The following is a 12,040-nucleotide window of genomic DNA, read 5'->3' as shown; positions in this document are numbered from 1 at the left end:
CAGGGCTTATGGGGAGAAGGCAGGAGAATGGGGATGAGAAAATATCAGCCATGATTGAATGGATGGGCCGAGTGGTCTAATTCTGCTCCTATGTCTTATGGTCGATACGGAAATGCACAGAGGGCCAGTGAGAGTTGATCTGGGAAAGTCTGCAGAGCTGTGGGAGGGTTGAGTTGGGCAGGAGGACAATTGGCAAGATAATCCTCCAGCATGTGACTGAAGACAGTGATGGATATTTCTGGGTGAGTAGATATCATCAACAGGAACAAATATGGTGCATTTAGAAAATTATAATATAATCTTTATTAGTGCCACAAGTAGGCTTACATTTACACTGCAATGAAGTTACTGTGAAAAGCCCTCGTCGCCACATTCCAGCGCCTGTTCGGGTACACATGGAATTCAGAATGTCCAAATTACCTAACAAGCACGTCTTTCGGGACTTGTGGGAGGAAACCGGAGCACCGGGAGGAAACCCACGCAGACACGGGGAGAACGTGCAGACTCCGCACAGACAGTGACCAGGGAATCGAACCTGGGTCCTTAGTGCTAGTGAAGCAATAGTGCTAGCCATGGTGCTAACCAAAGTCAGCCAGCTTCACCTGCCTCCGGCTGGTCACCAGGATGTTTTCCCGGTCCACCCACACTGTGGGAATGAAGGAATGCCAGGCCTTTCAGCAACTGGTTCATCAAATCCTTTACAGTCTCCAACTGGTAGAGCAGGAGATGGTGCCTTCTCCAGATAGGTTTCCAGGTCCTGATCAACATGCTCAAACACCAGAGTGATTTTGATTTCTCTGTCCGCCCTCACTGCTGCGCAAACATCAAACAACCTCACAATGTTGGGCTGGTCAAAGTGCTCCAGCCACTTCAGGAGGGCCACGTTCCTCACGGTGACACATACCTTCGTCCCTCTGGACCCGCACATTTTTCAAAGCGACATATATTAAGCTGCGTCACAGAAAGAAAGAAATATATTTTGTGTCCACGTTAGTGGTTAGATGGAGTGCTGGTTCAGCATTTCATTCAAAAGATGACACGTCCAACAGTGTCGGACTCTGTCAGAGAGGACAGCAGTGATGGGTTAATGGGACTTTACACTAGGTTGATTTAGGCAGCAGAATGTTAGTCTAGCTGAAGTTTACCAAGGTCGGTAAGATGTCAGTGTGAGCGACCATACCTGAAACAGATCAAGGAAGGAATATGCACATGGCCACCAACATTGAGACTCATATTTGCTGTTGAGTCATTATGGCACAGAAAGAAACCATCGGCCCCCATTGAGGCATTACTGGTTGAGGAGCAATGTCATCAATCCCACATCTCTCTGCTTATGGATATTTCAGATAATGGTTATATATGTGACCGGACAGAAACATGATTGGAAGAATTCAAGCCTCTAATTGTGGGAAATGGACACAGATATGGGATGTTCTGAGATGCTCAAATATTGTGTTTTTTTAATTTGTTCCTGAGACGTGAGCATCACCGACGAGATCAGCATCACTAATTGCCTCGGGAAAGTGGTAGCGAGCCATTGATTGGAGTATTAGACATCGTGGTGAATGCCATTGGACACAGCATTAATGGTGGGGTTAACATAATGTTATTGCATTATTAGACAATGTTGGATCTAATCTTGTTCTTCCTTTGATAATGTACTTAATGTGAGATTTCTATAGAATGTGCAAGGACAGACGGCATAAGTCAGTGAAGATAACAAAATATGAGGGAGCAGTTTGCAAAGCGTATGGGACCTTGGACTTTATCTGCAGAGATATTGGGTACAAAAGCAGGCATGTTTTGGTGAACTTGTATAAAGCTCTGGTTAGGTCACAACCTGAATATTGTATCCAGCTCTCAGAAGAATGCCCTTGAGTTTTACAAAGAACATACAGCACAGGAACAAGTCCATCGGCACCTGCAGGTCTGTGCCGATTGTGGTGCCTCTCTTTAACAAAAACCTTCTGCACTTCCAGCGTCCCAATCCCTCTGTTCCCAACCTATTCATGTATTTGTCAAGATGCCTCTTAAACGTTGCTATCGTTTCTGCTTCCAGCACCTCCCCTGGCAGCGGGTTCTAGGCACTCACCACACTCTGTGTAAAATTTATTATGTACACCTCTAAACTTTCCCCCTCGCATCTTAAACTTATGGCTCCCAGAAATTGACCTTTCCACACCGGGAAAAGGGTCAGAGGAAATTTGCAAGGACGGTTCCAGAGATGAGGAGTGAGAGACTCTTTCAGAAACTACGTGTTGACGCCAACCAGGCCAACACCAAACGGTGGAGGCCTTGGGGGCAAAGGTATTGGCCATGGGTCAGGATGTCCTAGGCCTGGGGTACTCTGTACGGGTGAGGCACAAGACAGGGCTGCCGTGTCGCAGGCAGCTATATACCAGGGCCACCGGACATTGCAGCAGCGTTCCAGAGCTTGGCCCAGTCATAACGCATTATGTTGGCATTGCCCGGGCGCTGGCTGACTTGCACCAGTCCCTGAGGACCCCCCCTCCCTTCCCCACACACACACACACACTTCCCCCTTACTGGCACCATGCTACTACGATGTGGGAGATCCTCCAAGTTCTATTCTGTAGGGCCCCTCCAGAGTAATCCAGGCACCTGAACCGCACCTTCAGGAGCCCGAAGCACCGCTTGATCTCACTCCTGGTCGCTGTATGGGCGTCATTGTAGCGGTTCTCCGGGGGGGTGGGGGGGGGGGGGGGGGGGGGGGGGGGGCTCAAAAGTGTCAGCAACCGTGCCGGGCTGAAGGCATTGTGCACACTGCACGGGTATCGGGCCTGGAAGGACCCTGTGGCGTAAAAGTTCAGGGCGACCATCATCTTGATGGTCACAGGTGCTCTCTCCCATAACCCCCGCCCAGGTGCGCCATGTTCCGGCACATTTATAGATAGAATAGAATTTACAGTGCAGAAGGAGGCCATTCGGCCCATCGAGTCTGCACCGGCTCTTGGAAAGAGCACCCTACCCAAGGTCAACATCTCCACCCTATCCCCATAACCCAGTAACCGCACCCAACACTAAGGGCAATTTTGGACACTAAAGGCAATTTATCATGGCCAGCCCACCTAACCTGCACATCTTTGGTATGTGGGAGGAAACCGGAGCACCCGGAGGAAACCCATGCACACACGGGGAGGATGTGCAGACTCCGCGCAGACAGTGACCCAAGCCGGAATCGAACCTGGGACCCTGGAGCTGTGAAGCAATTGTGCTATCCACAATGCTACCGTGCTGCCCCACATTTGTCGCACTGTCCCCTGCTCAGCAGCCGTCTTCGGCATGCCCACTCTCACAGGTCCTTGAATGATGAGCGTTGCCGATACACAGGAGGCCTCATGCAGCGCCTCCTGCCCACCACCTCCTCCGCCTGTTGGGAGGCTGGTTCTCCATCCTCACCAGCTGGCTCCTGATGCTGTGGGCCAGGCTCTGCCTCTGCAGGGCCCTCTCTGAGCATCACCTGCTCGTACAGCCTCAGTGCATCCCCCAGGGCCCTGGCGGCCAGGATGAAGGCCACCATTCCTGGTTGGATTCCAAAGTCCACTGTCTGTAGGGGTGAAAGGCATGGTGCGTACCCCCATGTTTGACCAGGTCCACCGGGCTACACGGTGGTCCAGGCCTGCACTGCAGCCCTGCCCTGCATGTCGTCCCGTTTCCCCCCCCCCCCCCCCGTTCCCCTGACACTCTGCCCTCTGCACTGTACCCCTGGCGCCATCGGTGCCGAACACCATTGGGGGCTCTGGCCATGGCACCCGACCCGACCAGCAGGGGTACCGGTGGTTGGCGCTACCTATGCCAGCAGTACGCTCTGCCGCCCCTGTCTGCCGCCCTCCTGTAGGGGCTGCTGTGGGTGTCCACTTTGGGTGGGCCACATGATGGAGGTGAGGTGGAGGAAGGGGTTGGGGATTTCGGGGGGGGGGGGGGGGCGCACCCACACGGTCAGTTTCACTCTGCGCCACTACGAGCCACAGTGGGTGGTCAGTGGGGTGCGCAGCAAGGTGGCTGCACTGCAGGCTGCGACAATGGTGGTCTGAACCTAGACACACTTCTGGTCCCGGGGGGGTCACCCTGACCCCATGGCCCGTTCCCTGGTCGTCCCTGCCATTCCCCCCACCACCCCTGGAAGACTCCCCCCAAACCTGCCCTGTCAGAGGCTGGACTAGCAGCCCACGGTCGCGTCTCTGGGACTATGACCTACTCCTCTGTCTCCCTTGGCAACCATGGTGCCTGTATCCCAATTTTTAAAACCACAAGTGAAACTGGTCATCGTAATTCCTATTGGCAGAGGCGGAGCATCACGGGAGCCTCGGAGAATATGGTTCGAGCTCGTTACGTACGGAGTAGAATGCATTAACGCCGCTGCCCAGGTGCCGACGCACTGGCTCACTTGTGATTCTCCGCCCAACCACGTTTCGCGATCCCGCCGTTGCTGGACGAAGAATCCCGCCCGAGGGGTTTTCGTTACAAGGTTAGGTTGGAGGAGCTGGAGTTAGCCTCTCGAAGCAAAGTAGACTTGAGGGGAAATTTGACTGAGGTGTAAGGATTATGATTGATTTCCAGAAAGAATAGGATGATACATTTTCAATGTGACAGAGAGATAATGACCTGGAACTTGCTGAGTTTGAAAGTGTCAGTCTCCATCTTCCTGATTCATTTTTCAAAATGTGTTTCTTATTCTTCTCTTCAGGTGACTCTTCTCATCAAACAGATACTATTTCTTTTCTATAACTTGTCTCCTCCCACTCAAACAGCATTAAACCACCCAAATCCTATCCCTTCTTAAATGTTACCAGGAGATGATCTCAACATTGCCGCAGTCAATTGAGGAATGGTGAATTATAATTTTGGTGTTATAGATGTGCTGGAGTATTGAAGAGAGATTTGTATTTATACAGCGCTGTAATATAAAGCCTTTCACAACTTCAGGATGTTCCAAAGCACTTGTGTTACAATCACTGTTGCGATGTGGAGAATTTGGCAGCTAATTTTTATTTCTCCCTAAAAAACAATCAAATAAATAGTCAGATAATCTTGTTTAATGGTAACTAAACTCAGCAAGGCGAACTTGATTAAATAATAGTTCAGTGTTTTCCACGTTTTAGCTGGCACGGCGGCACAGTGGTTAGCACTGCTGCCTCACAGTGGCAGGAACCCGGGTTCAATTCCAGCCTTGGGTGACTGCCTGTGTGGAGTTTACATTTTCTACCCATGTCTGCGTGGGTTTCAAAGAGCAAAGAACATTACAGCACAGGAACAGGCCCTTCAGCCCACCATACCTGTGCTGATCCAGATTCCTTATTTAGACCTAAATACATCTTAAACGTTGCGACTGTGCCACCCACCACCCTCTGCGTGAAAAACTCTCCCTGCACATCTCCCCTAAACTTTCCCCGTCTCACCTTGAGCCTGTGCCCCCTGAGTCTTCCACCCTGGGAAAAAGCTTCTGACTATTCACCCTGTCTATACCTCTCGTAATTTTGTAGACCTCAATCAGGTCTCCCCTCAGCCTCTGTCCTTCCAACAAAAACAATCCGAGTTTATTCAGCCTCTCCTCATAGCTAACATTGTCCAGGTGTTCTGGTTTCACAGTCCAAAGATGTGCAGGTTAGGTGGATTGGCCATGTTAAATTGCCCCTTAGTGTCCAAAGGTTAGGTGGGGTTACTGAGTTATGGGCACAGGGTGGGGCAATTGTCTAGATCGGGTGCTCTCTCAGAGGGTCAGTACAAACTCAATGGGTGGAATGGCCTCCTCCTGCACTGTAGGGATTCAATGAAATATTACATTTTAAGGTTAAAATGTTGGTTATGATAAGTTAGTGTTTCTATGTTTGAATTTACTCTGAAATCTAACACTGCCTTTTAATTGTTTTCATTTTTTGCTTTGTTTTCCAGAAGACTTCAGGAGGGATTTACCACTACCTATCTCGAGCTTGTTGTGCAGCTCTCCCTCTCCAGCTACTCCTCCTCCTCTTACTGCTCCTTGCCTTTCTACTGCCGCTGATTGAGGAACAGGATAGCTGTAGCGTGGTCAACAACTTTGCACGCTCTTTCTACCTGACACTGAGATATCAGGGTCCCCCTCCAACATAGCCAGGCACCTTGAGTTCACTCTGTGCACTAAATTATAGTAATTTCACCAGCGATGCTGGAGAACACAACTCACTCCCTTGTTCTATTAGCTGTATTGATGTCAGTATTCATACTGACATTTCACTTCCTGACAGACTCCGGCAGAAGTTGCTTGATTAATTTGGAGGTGTTGGTATGGAGGCCTACTCTATATAGCATTGTGACATTAACACATCTCTGCTGGAGGATAATACTCCATAATGAACCATTTTTATATCAGTTCCTGGCTAAAGCTTGAAATTCCAGCCCTCACCTTGCATTGGGCAATGATCACTTTTAAACCTGATTTTGATTGGTGAAATTGAAAGATTTAACTTCTGAAACTGGCCACGGTGAGAATTTACTTTATATTTTTATAACTTTATATCTCTGGCGAGCCAAAGTTACCAGAAATTAGTCATTCAGTTTGTACATGAAGGAATTTTCTAATCTACAAATCAGTATTATTTTTAAAATATAATTGATGTTATATTGCAGGAAATTGTGCTTTTGACATTGAACTATCTTCTTGCCGTTATTCCCAGAGACTTTGGTATTGAGGACACAAGTTCAATTATATCAGGAGGATCATTTGCTATATTGTGCCTGTTCAGCATTTGAAAGAATTATACAGTTTGCCTTATTCCCTGCTCTTTCCTCAGCCTGCAGTTATATCCCCTTTTTAAGTATATTTCCAGTTCCCTTTTTGAAAGTTATGATTGAATCTGATTCCACCATATTTTCAGGCAGCGCAAAAAAACATTCAGGGCAAAAAAACATTCTCCTCATCTCTCTCCCCACCCCCAGTTCCAGTTCTTCTGACAATTACCTTTAATCTGTGTCCTCTAGTTATTAATCCTCCTGCCAGTGGAAAAAGTTCCTCATTGACTCTATCAAAACCTCTTTATGATCTTTAACACCTCCATTAAATACCCACTTTAACCTTCCCTGCTCTAAGAAGAGCTTCCTAGCTTCCCCAACCCCTCCTCGTAAATGAAGGTCCTCATTCCTGGTACAGTTCTAGTAAATCTCTTCAGCATTCTCTCCCATGTTTTCATATCCATCCTGAAGCCCAGAATTGGATACCATACTCCAGCTGGGATCTAAGCTGTTCTAAAGATTATCATAGATTATCATAGAATTTACAGTGCAGAAGGAGGCCATTCGGCCCATCGCGTCTGCACCGGCTCTTGGAAAGAGCACCCTACCCCCTACCCAAGGTCCACACCTCCACCCTATCCCCATAACCCAATAACCCTACACAACACTAAGGGCAATTTAGGACACTAAGGGCAATTTATCATGGCCAATCCACCTAACCCGCACATCTTTGGACTGTGGGAGGAAACCGGAGCACCCGGAGGAAACCCACGCACACACGGGGAGGATGTGCAGACTCCACACAGACAGTGACCCAAGCCGGAATCGAACCTGGGACCCTGGAGCTGTGAAGCAATTGTGCTATCCACAATGCTACCGTGCTGCCCTAAATTTACCATAGTTTTGTCGTTTTTGTGAATGCTTTTTAACGGGCTTCTCAAAGCTTGTCCTGCCTGTTGACTATTCCAACGCAGTGCCTGCCAGCCTCCTATCTACATAAATTAGAGGCCATCCAAAATTCTACTGACCATATTCTAACTTGTCTAGTCAGACTGTACCTCGCCCTGTTCACTTCTCACTCCTGCACTCGCTGACCTATATTGGTTCTCAATCCACCAATTCCTTAATTTTCATTGGTTTAAAATCCCTCCAGGCCTTTATCTCCTCCATTCCTATAATCCTTCACGATCTTTGTGCAACTCCAATTGTGATTTTACTCACTTTTCCATTGACCGCTATACCTTCAGCTGCTTAGGCCCTAAGCTTTGGAATTTCCTCCTCCCTAAATATCTCTGCCTAACTACTTCGTTCCCCACCTTTAAGATGCTCTTTATAATCTTTGACCAAGCTTTTGATCATATGTTCCAATATCTTATGTGGCCCAATGTCAAACTTTCTTTGTTAATGCTTTTGTGAAGCATCTTGGGACGATTTACTGCATTAAATATAAGTTGTCTTCACTTCCAATGATTTGTATTTTTTATTATTATTATTATAGGCGTCGCTGGCCAGGCCAGCATGTATTGTCCATCTTTAATTGCCCTTGAGAAAGGGTGGTGCGTTATCTATTTCAACCGCTGCAGTCTATTGCATGCATATCCACAATCTCGACTCCTGTATCCCTTTAAAATTGCATTGTTTCATTTGTATTGCCTCTCTGCCCACAATGCATCACTTACTGCTTGTGTGTTTAAATGTCATCTGCCATGTGTCTGCCCAGTTCTGCAGCCTGTCTCCTTTTGAAGTCTGTTACTATCATTCTCCCTGCTTATTACATTTCCTAGTTTTGTGTCATCAAATTATTAATAAAAGCAAAAAGAACAACAATTCTAATAGTGTCCTCCAGTCTAAAAAGTAACTGTTTATCACGGCTTTCTCTTCTCTGCCACTTAACCAATTTCATATCCACACCAGGACTGCTCTTTCAGTTTCATAATCTGATCATGGCACCTATTACAGTGCAGAAGCAGATTTTATTCTGAGCCCTTGTAATTCTGTTTTAACTCGCTCTGAAGATGGATCCTATTTTGCAAGCTTCCTTTGTGAGTGCAGTTTTAAGCCAGTTCTTGTTTTTTTTTAATGCACTGCTGAGTGATTTTGATGCATCATTATTTTCAAGCAATAAAAATGGTATTTAGTTAGCTAACTATTAATAATGTAAAATGGTCTTTCGGCACGTATATTGAGCTATGTTAAAAGAAATCCCTGAACCAGTTTGGAGGGTGCATACTCAAATATACACATTACATATACATATGTATTCACTTCCTGTCTAATTCTTGGTACGAAGTCTTACAACACCAGGTTAAAGTCCAACAGGTTTGTTTCGATGTCACTAGCTTTCGGAGCGCTGCTCCTTCCTCAGGTGAATGAAGAGGTCTGTTCCAGAAACACATATATAGACAAATTCAAAGATGCCAAACAATGCTAGGAATGCGAGCATTAGCAGGTGATTAAATCTTTACAGATCCAGAGATGGGGTAACCCCAGGTTAAAGAGGTGTGAATTGTACCAAGCCAGGACAGTTGGTAGGATTTCGCAGGCCAGATGGTGGGGGATGGATGTAATGCGACATGAATCCCAGGTCCCGGTTGAGGCCGCACTCATGTGTGCGGAACTTGGCTATAAGTTTCTGCTCGGCGATTCTGCGTTTTGCGGGTCCTGAAGGCCACCTTGGAGAACGCTTACCCGGAGATCAGAGGCTGAATGCCCTTGACTGCTGAAGTGTTCCCCGACTGGAAGGGAACATTCCTGCCTGGTGATTGTTGCGCAATGTCCGTTCATTCGTTGTCGCAGCGTCTGCATGGTCTCGCCAATGTACCACGCTTCGGGACATCCTTTCCTGCAGCGTATGAGGGGCGTTGAACAGATACTTTGTGCATGTCTTCATTATAGAAAACTTGGAAAGTTATTGGACGTATCGAACCCAGTGATTGGGAACAAGTCCAATCACTTGGGACTCAGGGTCAAGGAAGCCCCTGAGCCCTATAAAGTGAGGGGCCAAGTTCAGATCTCTCTCTCTCTCCCTTCTTCTCCTGCTCGAGACCTTCGCAAGAACATCGCCCAGAAACTGTAAGTTTGACTCCAGCGATCGCTACCCGATAAAGACTCCTAGCCATCGACAAGTATCAGCCTTTTGAATCCCGCGGGCCAACTCGAGCTTGAACCACGTGGCGGTATCAGAAAGATACCTGGCGACTCGTGAGCAAAGGTGACATAATCAGAGCTAATAAACTAAGGCTAAAAGGAGCAACATAATTGGCGACTCCACCGGGACCCGACATAGAAGTGGAAAACCACTCCGGGAGAACCCCAACAATTTGAATAGAATCCAATCGGAAACAAAAACAAAAAAAAAAACCACAAGTGTTCAAGCGGTTCTGGTTAATAATTCACAATCCGGAAGTGTGTGTATGCATGCGTAACTAACAGGGTTATAAGGTAAAACTGATAGATTTTTGTTGCGTCTAAACTGTCGGAAGTTGGTATTTTCGGAAATTAGCGCAAGCCGTACCCGCATCTACGACACCACCTTAGCCTCCTGTTCCAAATTTGAACGTAACGAGCAGATAAGAGAGATGGCCATGCAGACAATGCAACGCCTCATGAACCCCGAAGAATTTGCGGTCGCACCGATCAGCAGCATTAAAGTGGGACAGTGTCCCATTTGGGAAGTGGAAATTCGCAAATTTCTGAAGGGCAAAGGATGGCCCGTGTGGAGCGGTTTCTGTAATAATGACGACTCAGGTCCCGGAAGTATAGGGCATACTTGGTGGAAGAACATGAGTGAAATCCATAAGAAAAGCTTAGCAAAAGCGCGCAAGCCGATGGCAATCGTGTCCTGCATGGCACAATTGCGAGGCACAGAGGAGGTCGTCAGGACGCTCCGAAAAGAAATAGAAGGCATACATCGTATGAGTAAAATCGATGTATGCGAGATGGAAAAGGAGAACCTGGAATTGAAAGGCAGTTAGAAGCCAAGGACGAAGAGGTGGCTGACGCCAAACGGGGTCACCAGTCTTGTCTGGCGCATTAAAGCAGTTTTCAATCCTAGTATGAGAAGGCTTATCAGGACACGCAGCGTGCCGTCCTGGTTAAGAAAGAGATGGAGAAGCAGGTGGAGACGCTACAGAAGCAATGTAGTGATCTCAAGGCAGCCTTGAGAGCGCTCCACGCTGCAACCACGGAACAAAGGCAGAGTACCTTAGACCATGCGAAGTGCCGAAAGCAAATTGCAGACCTGCAAGCAATGTTTTCTGTCCAAAAAGGATTCCAAGACACCTTTGGGGAAAGTTTAGACCAGGAAAAGGCCTAGATATTGGAAGAGAAAGTGGTATATTTGGGTACAATTATCACGCATGGCAAACGCGAGATCGAGCACAAAAGAATTAACTCAATCGCTAAATTGCCCCTTCCCCAACACGTTTCAGCCCTCCGGTCGTTTTTAGGACTGGTTGGCTACTGCCGAAACCACATTGACGGTTTCGCCAGCAAGGCAGCGCCCCTCTCAGACCTCCTAAAGAAAGGAGCCCCCTGGGAATGGCTTCCGCAGCATACGGATGCTGTGGAATCATTAAAACAGGCGCTCATAGCCGCCCCCGCACTACAAGTCCCAGACCCGCTTTCCCCTTACGCAATAGAGGTAGCGACCACAGACCGCACCCTTTCAGCCGTGCTCCTGCAGGAACGGCATGACCAGCTAAGACCCGTGGCTTATGCCTCCCGAATTTTAGATGCTGTGGAGCAGGGATTTTCAGCCTGTGAGAGGCACCTGCTCGCAGTTTTCTGGGCAGTCCAGTACTTCTCATACATTATCGGACTGAACCCCATCACCATTTTGACCGACTTTTACTAGACGGACGACTTAAAGACGGTACCGTTAGCCAAATCCGCGCTGCTAGGTGGACCCTTTTCTTACAAGGACGGGACATCACACATACTTAGCGGACAATCTACAGTACCCCGGAATCCCCCATGAGTGTGAAATCATCTCGCCCCACCATAATACAGGCCCCTTTATCGCTAAAACACCCCCCAGAAAACTAGCCACTCCACCTCAGAACCCCCCTCACCTGGACATGTGTGACCCCATGAGGATCTATGTGGATGGATCTTCCACGGTCCTGGATGGGCAACGCATAACAGGTTGTGGGATTTATGTGGAGGACGCGCCCTCGAGGAAATCGCACTAAAATGACCCGGACACTTAGGCGCGCAGGCAGCAGAGCTTGCGGCCATCGCTTACATTGTAGAGCACCCAGATTCCTTCCCCAGCCCAGCAGACATATATTCAGACAGTCTATACATGTGC

At 47.9% G+C, this 12,040-nt stretch overlaps 1 protein-coding gene across 4 annotated transcripts in view; it reads left to right on the top strand.

The window, feature by feature from the left end:
* The window catches only part of syne3 (spectrin repeat containing, nuclear envelope family member 3), a 177,367-nt gene extending 169,171 nt beyond the window's left edge, over positions 1 to 8,196 (top strand). For all 4 annotated transcript variants that reach the window (XM_072494475.1, XM_072494474.1, XM_072494472.1 and 1 more), the window contains one exon: positions 5,914 to 8,196. In XM_072494475.1, the coding sequence (XP_072350576.1) occupies positions 5,914 to 6,111 (198 nt within the window). In that variant the 3' untranslated portion in view covers positions 6,112 to 8,196. The remainder of the gene's footprint in view (positions 1 to 5,913) is intronic.
* Positions 8,197 to 12,040: the final 3,844 nt, after the last annotated feature.

Source organism: Scyliorhinus torazame, chromosome 2 (genome assembly GCF_047496885.1).
Source record: "Scyliorhinus torazame isolate Kashiwa2021f chromosome 2, sScyTor2.1, whole genome shotgun sequence".
NCBI lineage: Eukaryota > Metazoa > Chordata > Chondrichthyes > Carcharhiniformes > Scyliorhinidae > Scyliorhinus > Scyliorhinus torazame.
This window is presented reverse-complemented; position numbering and strand designations above follow the sequence as displayed.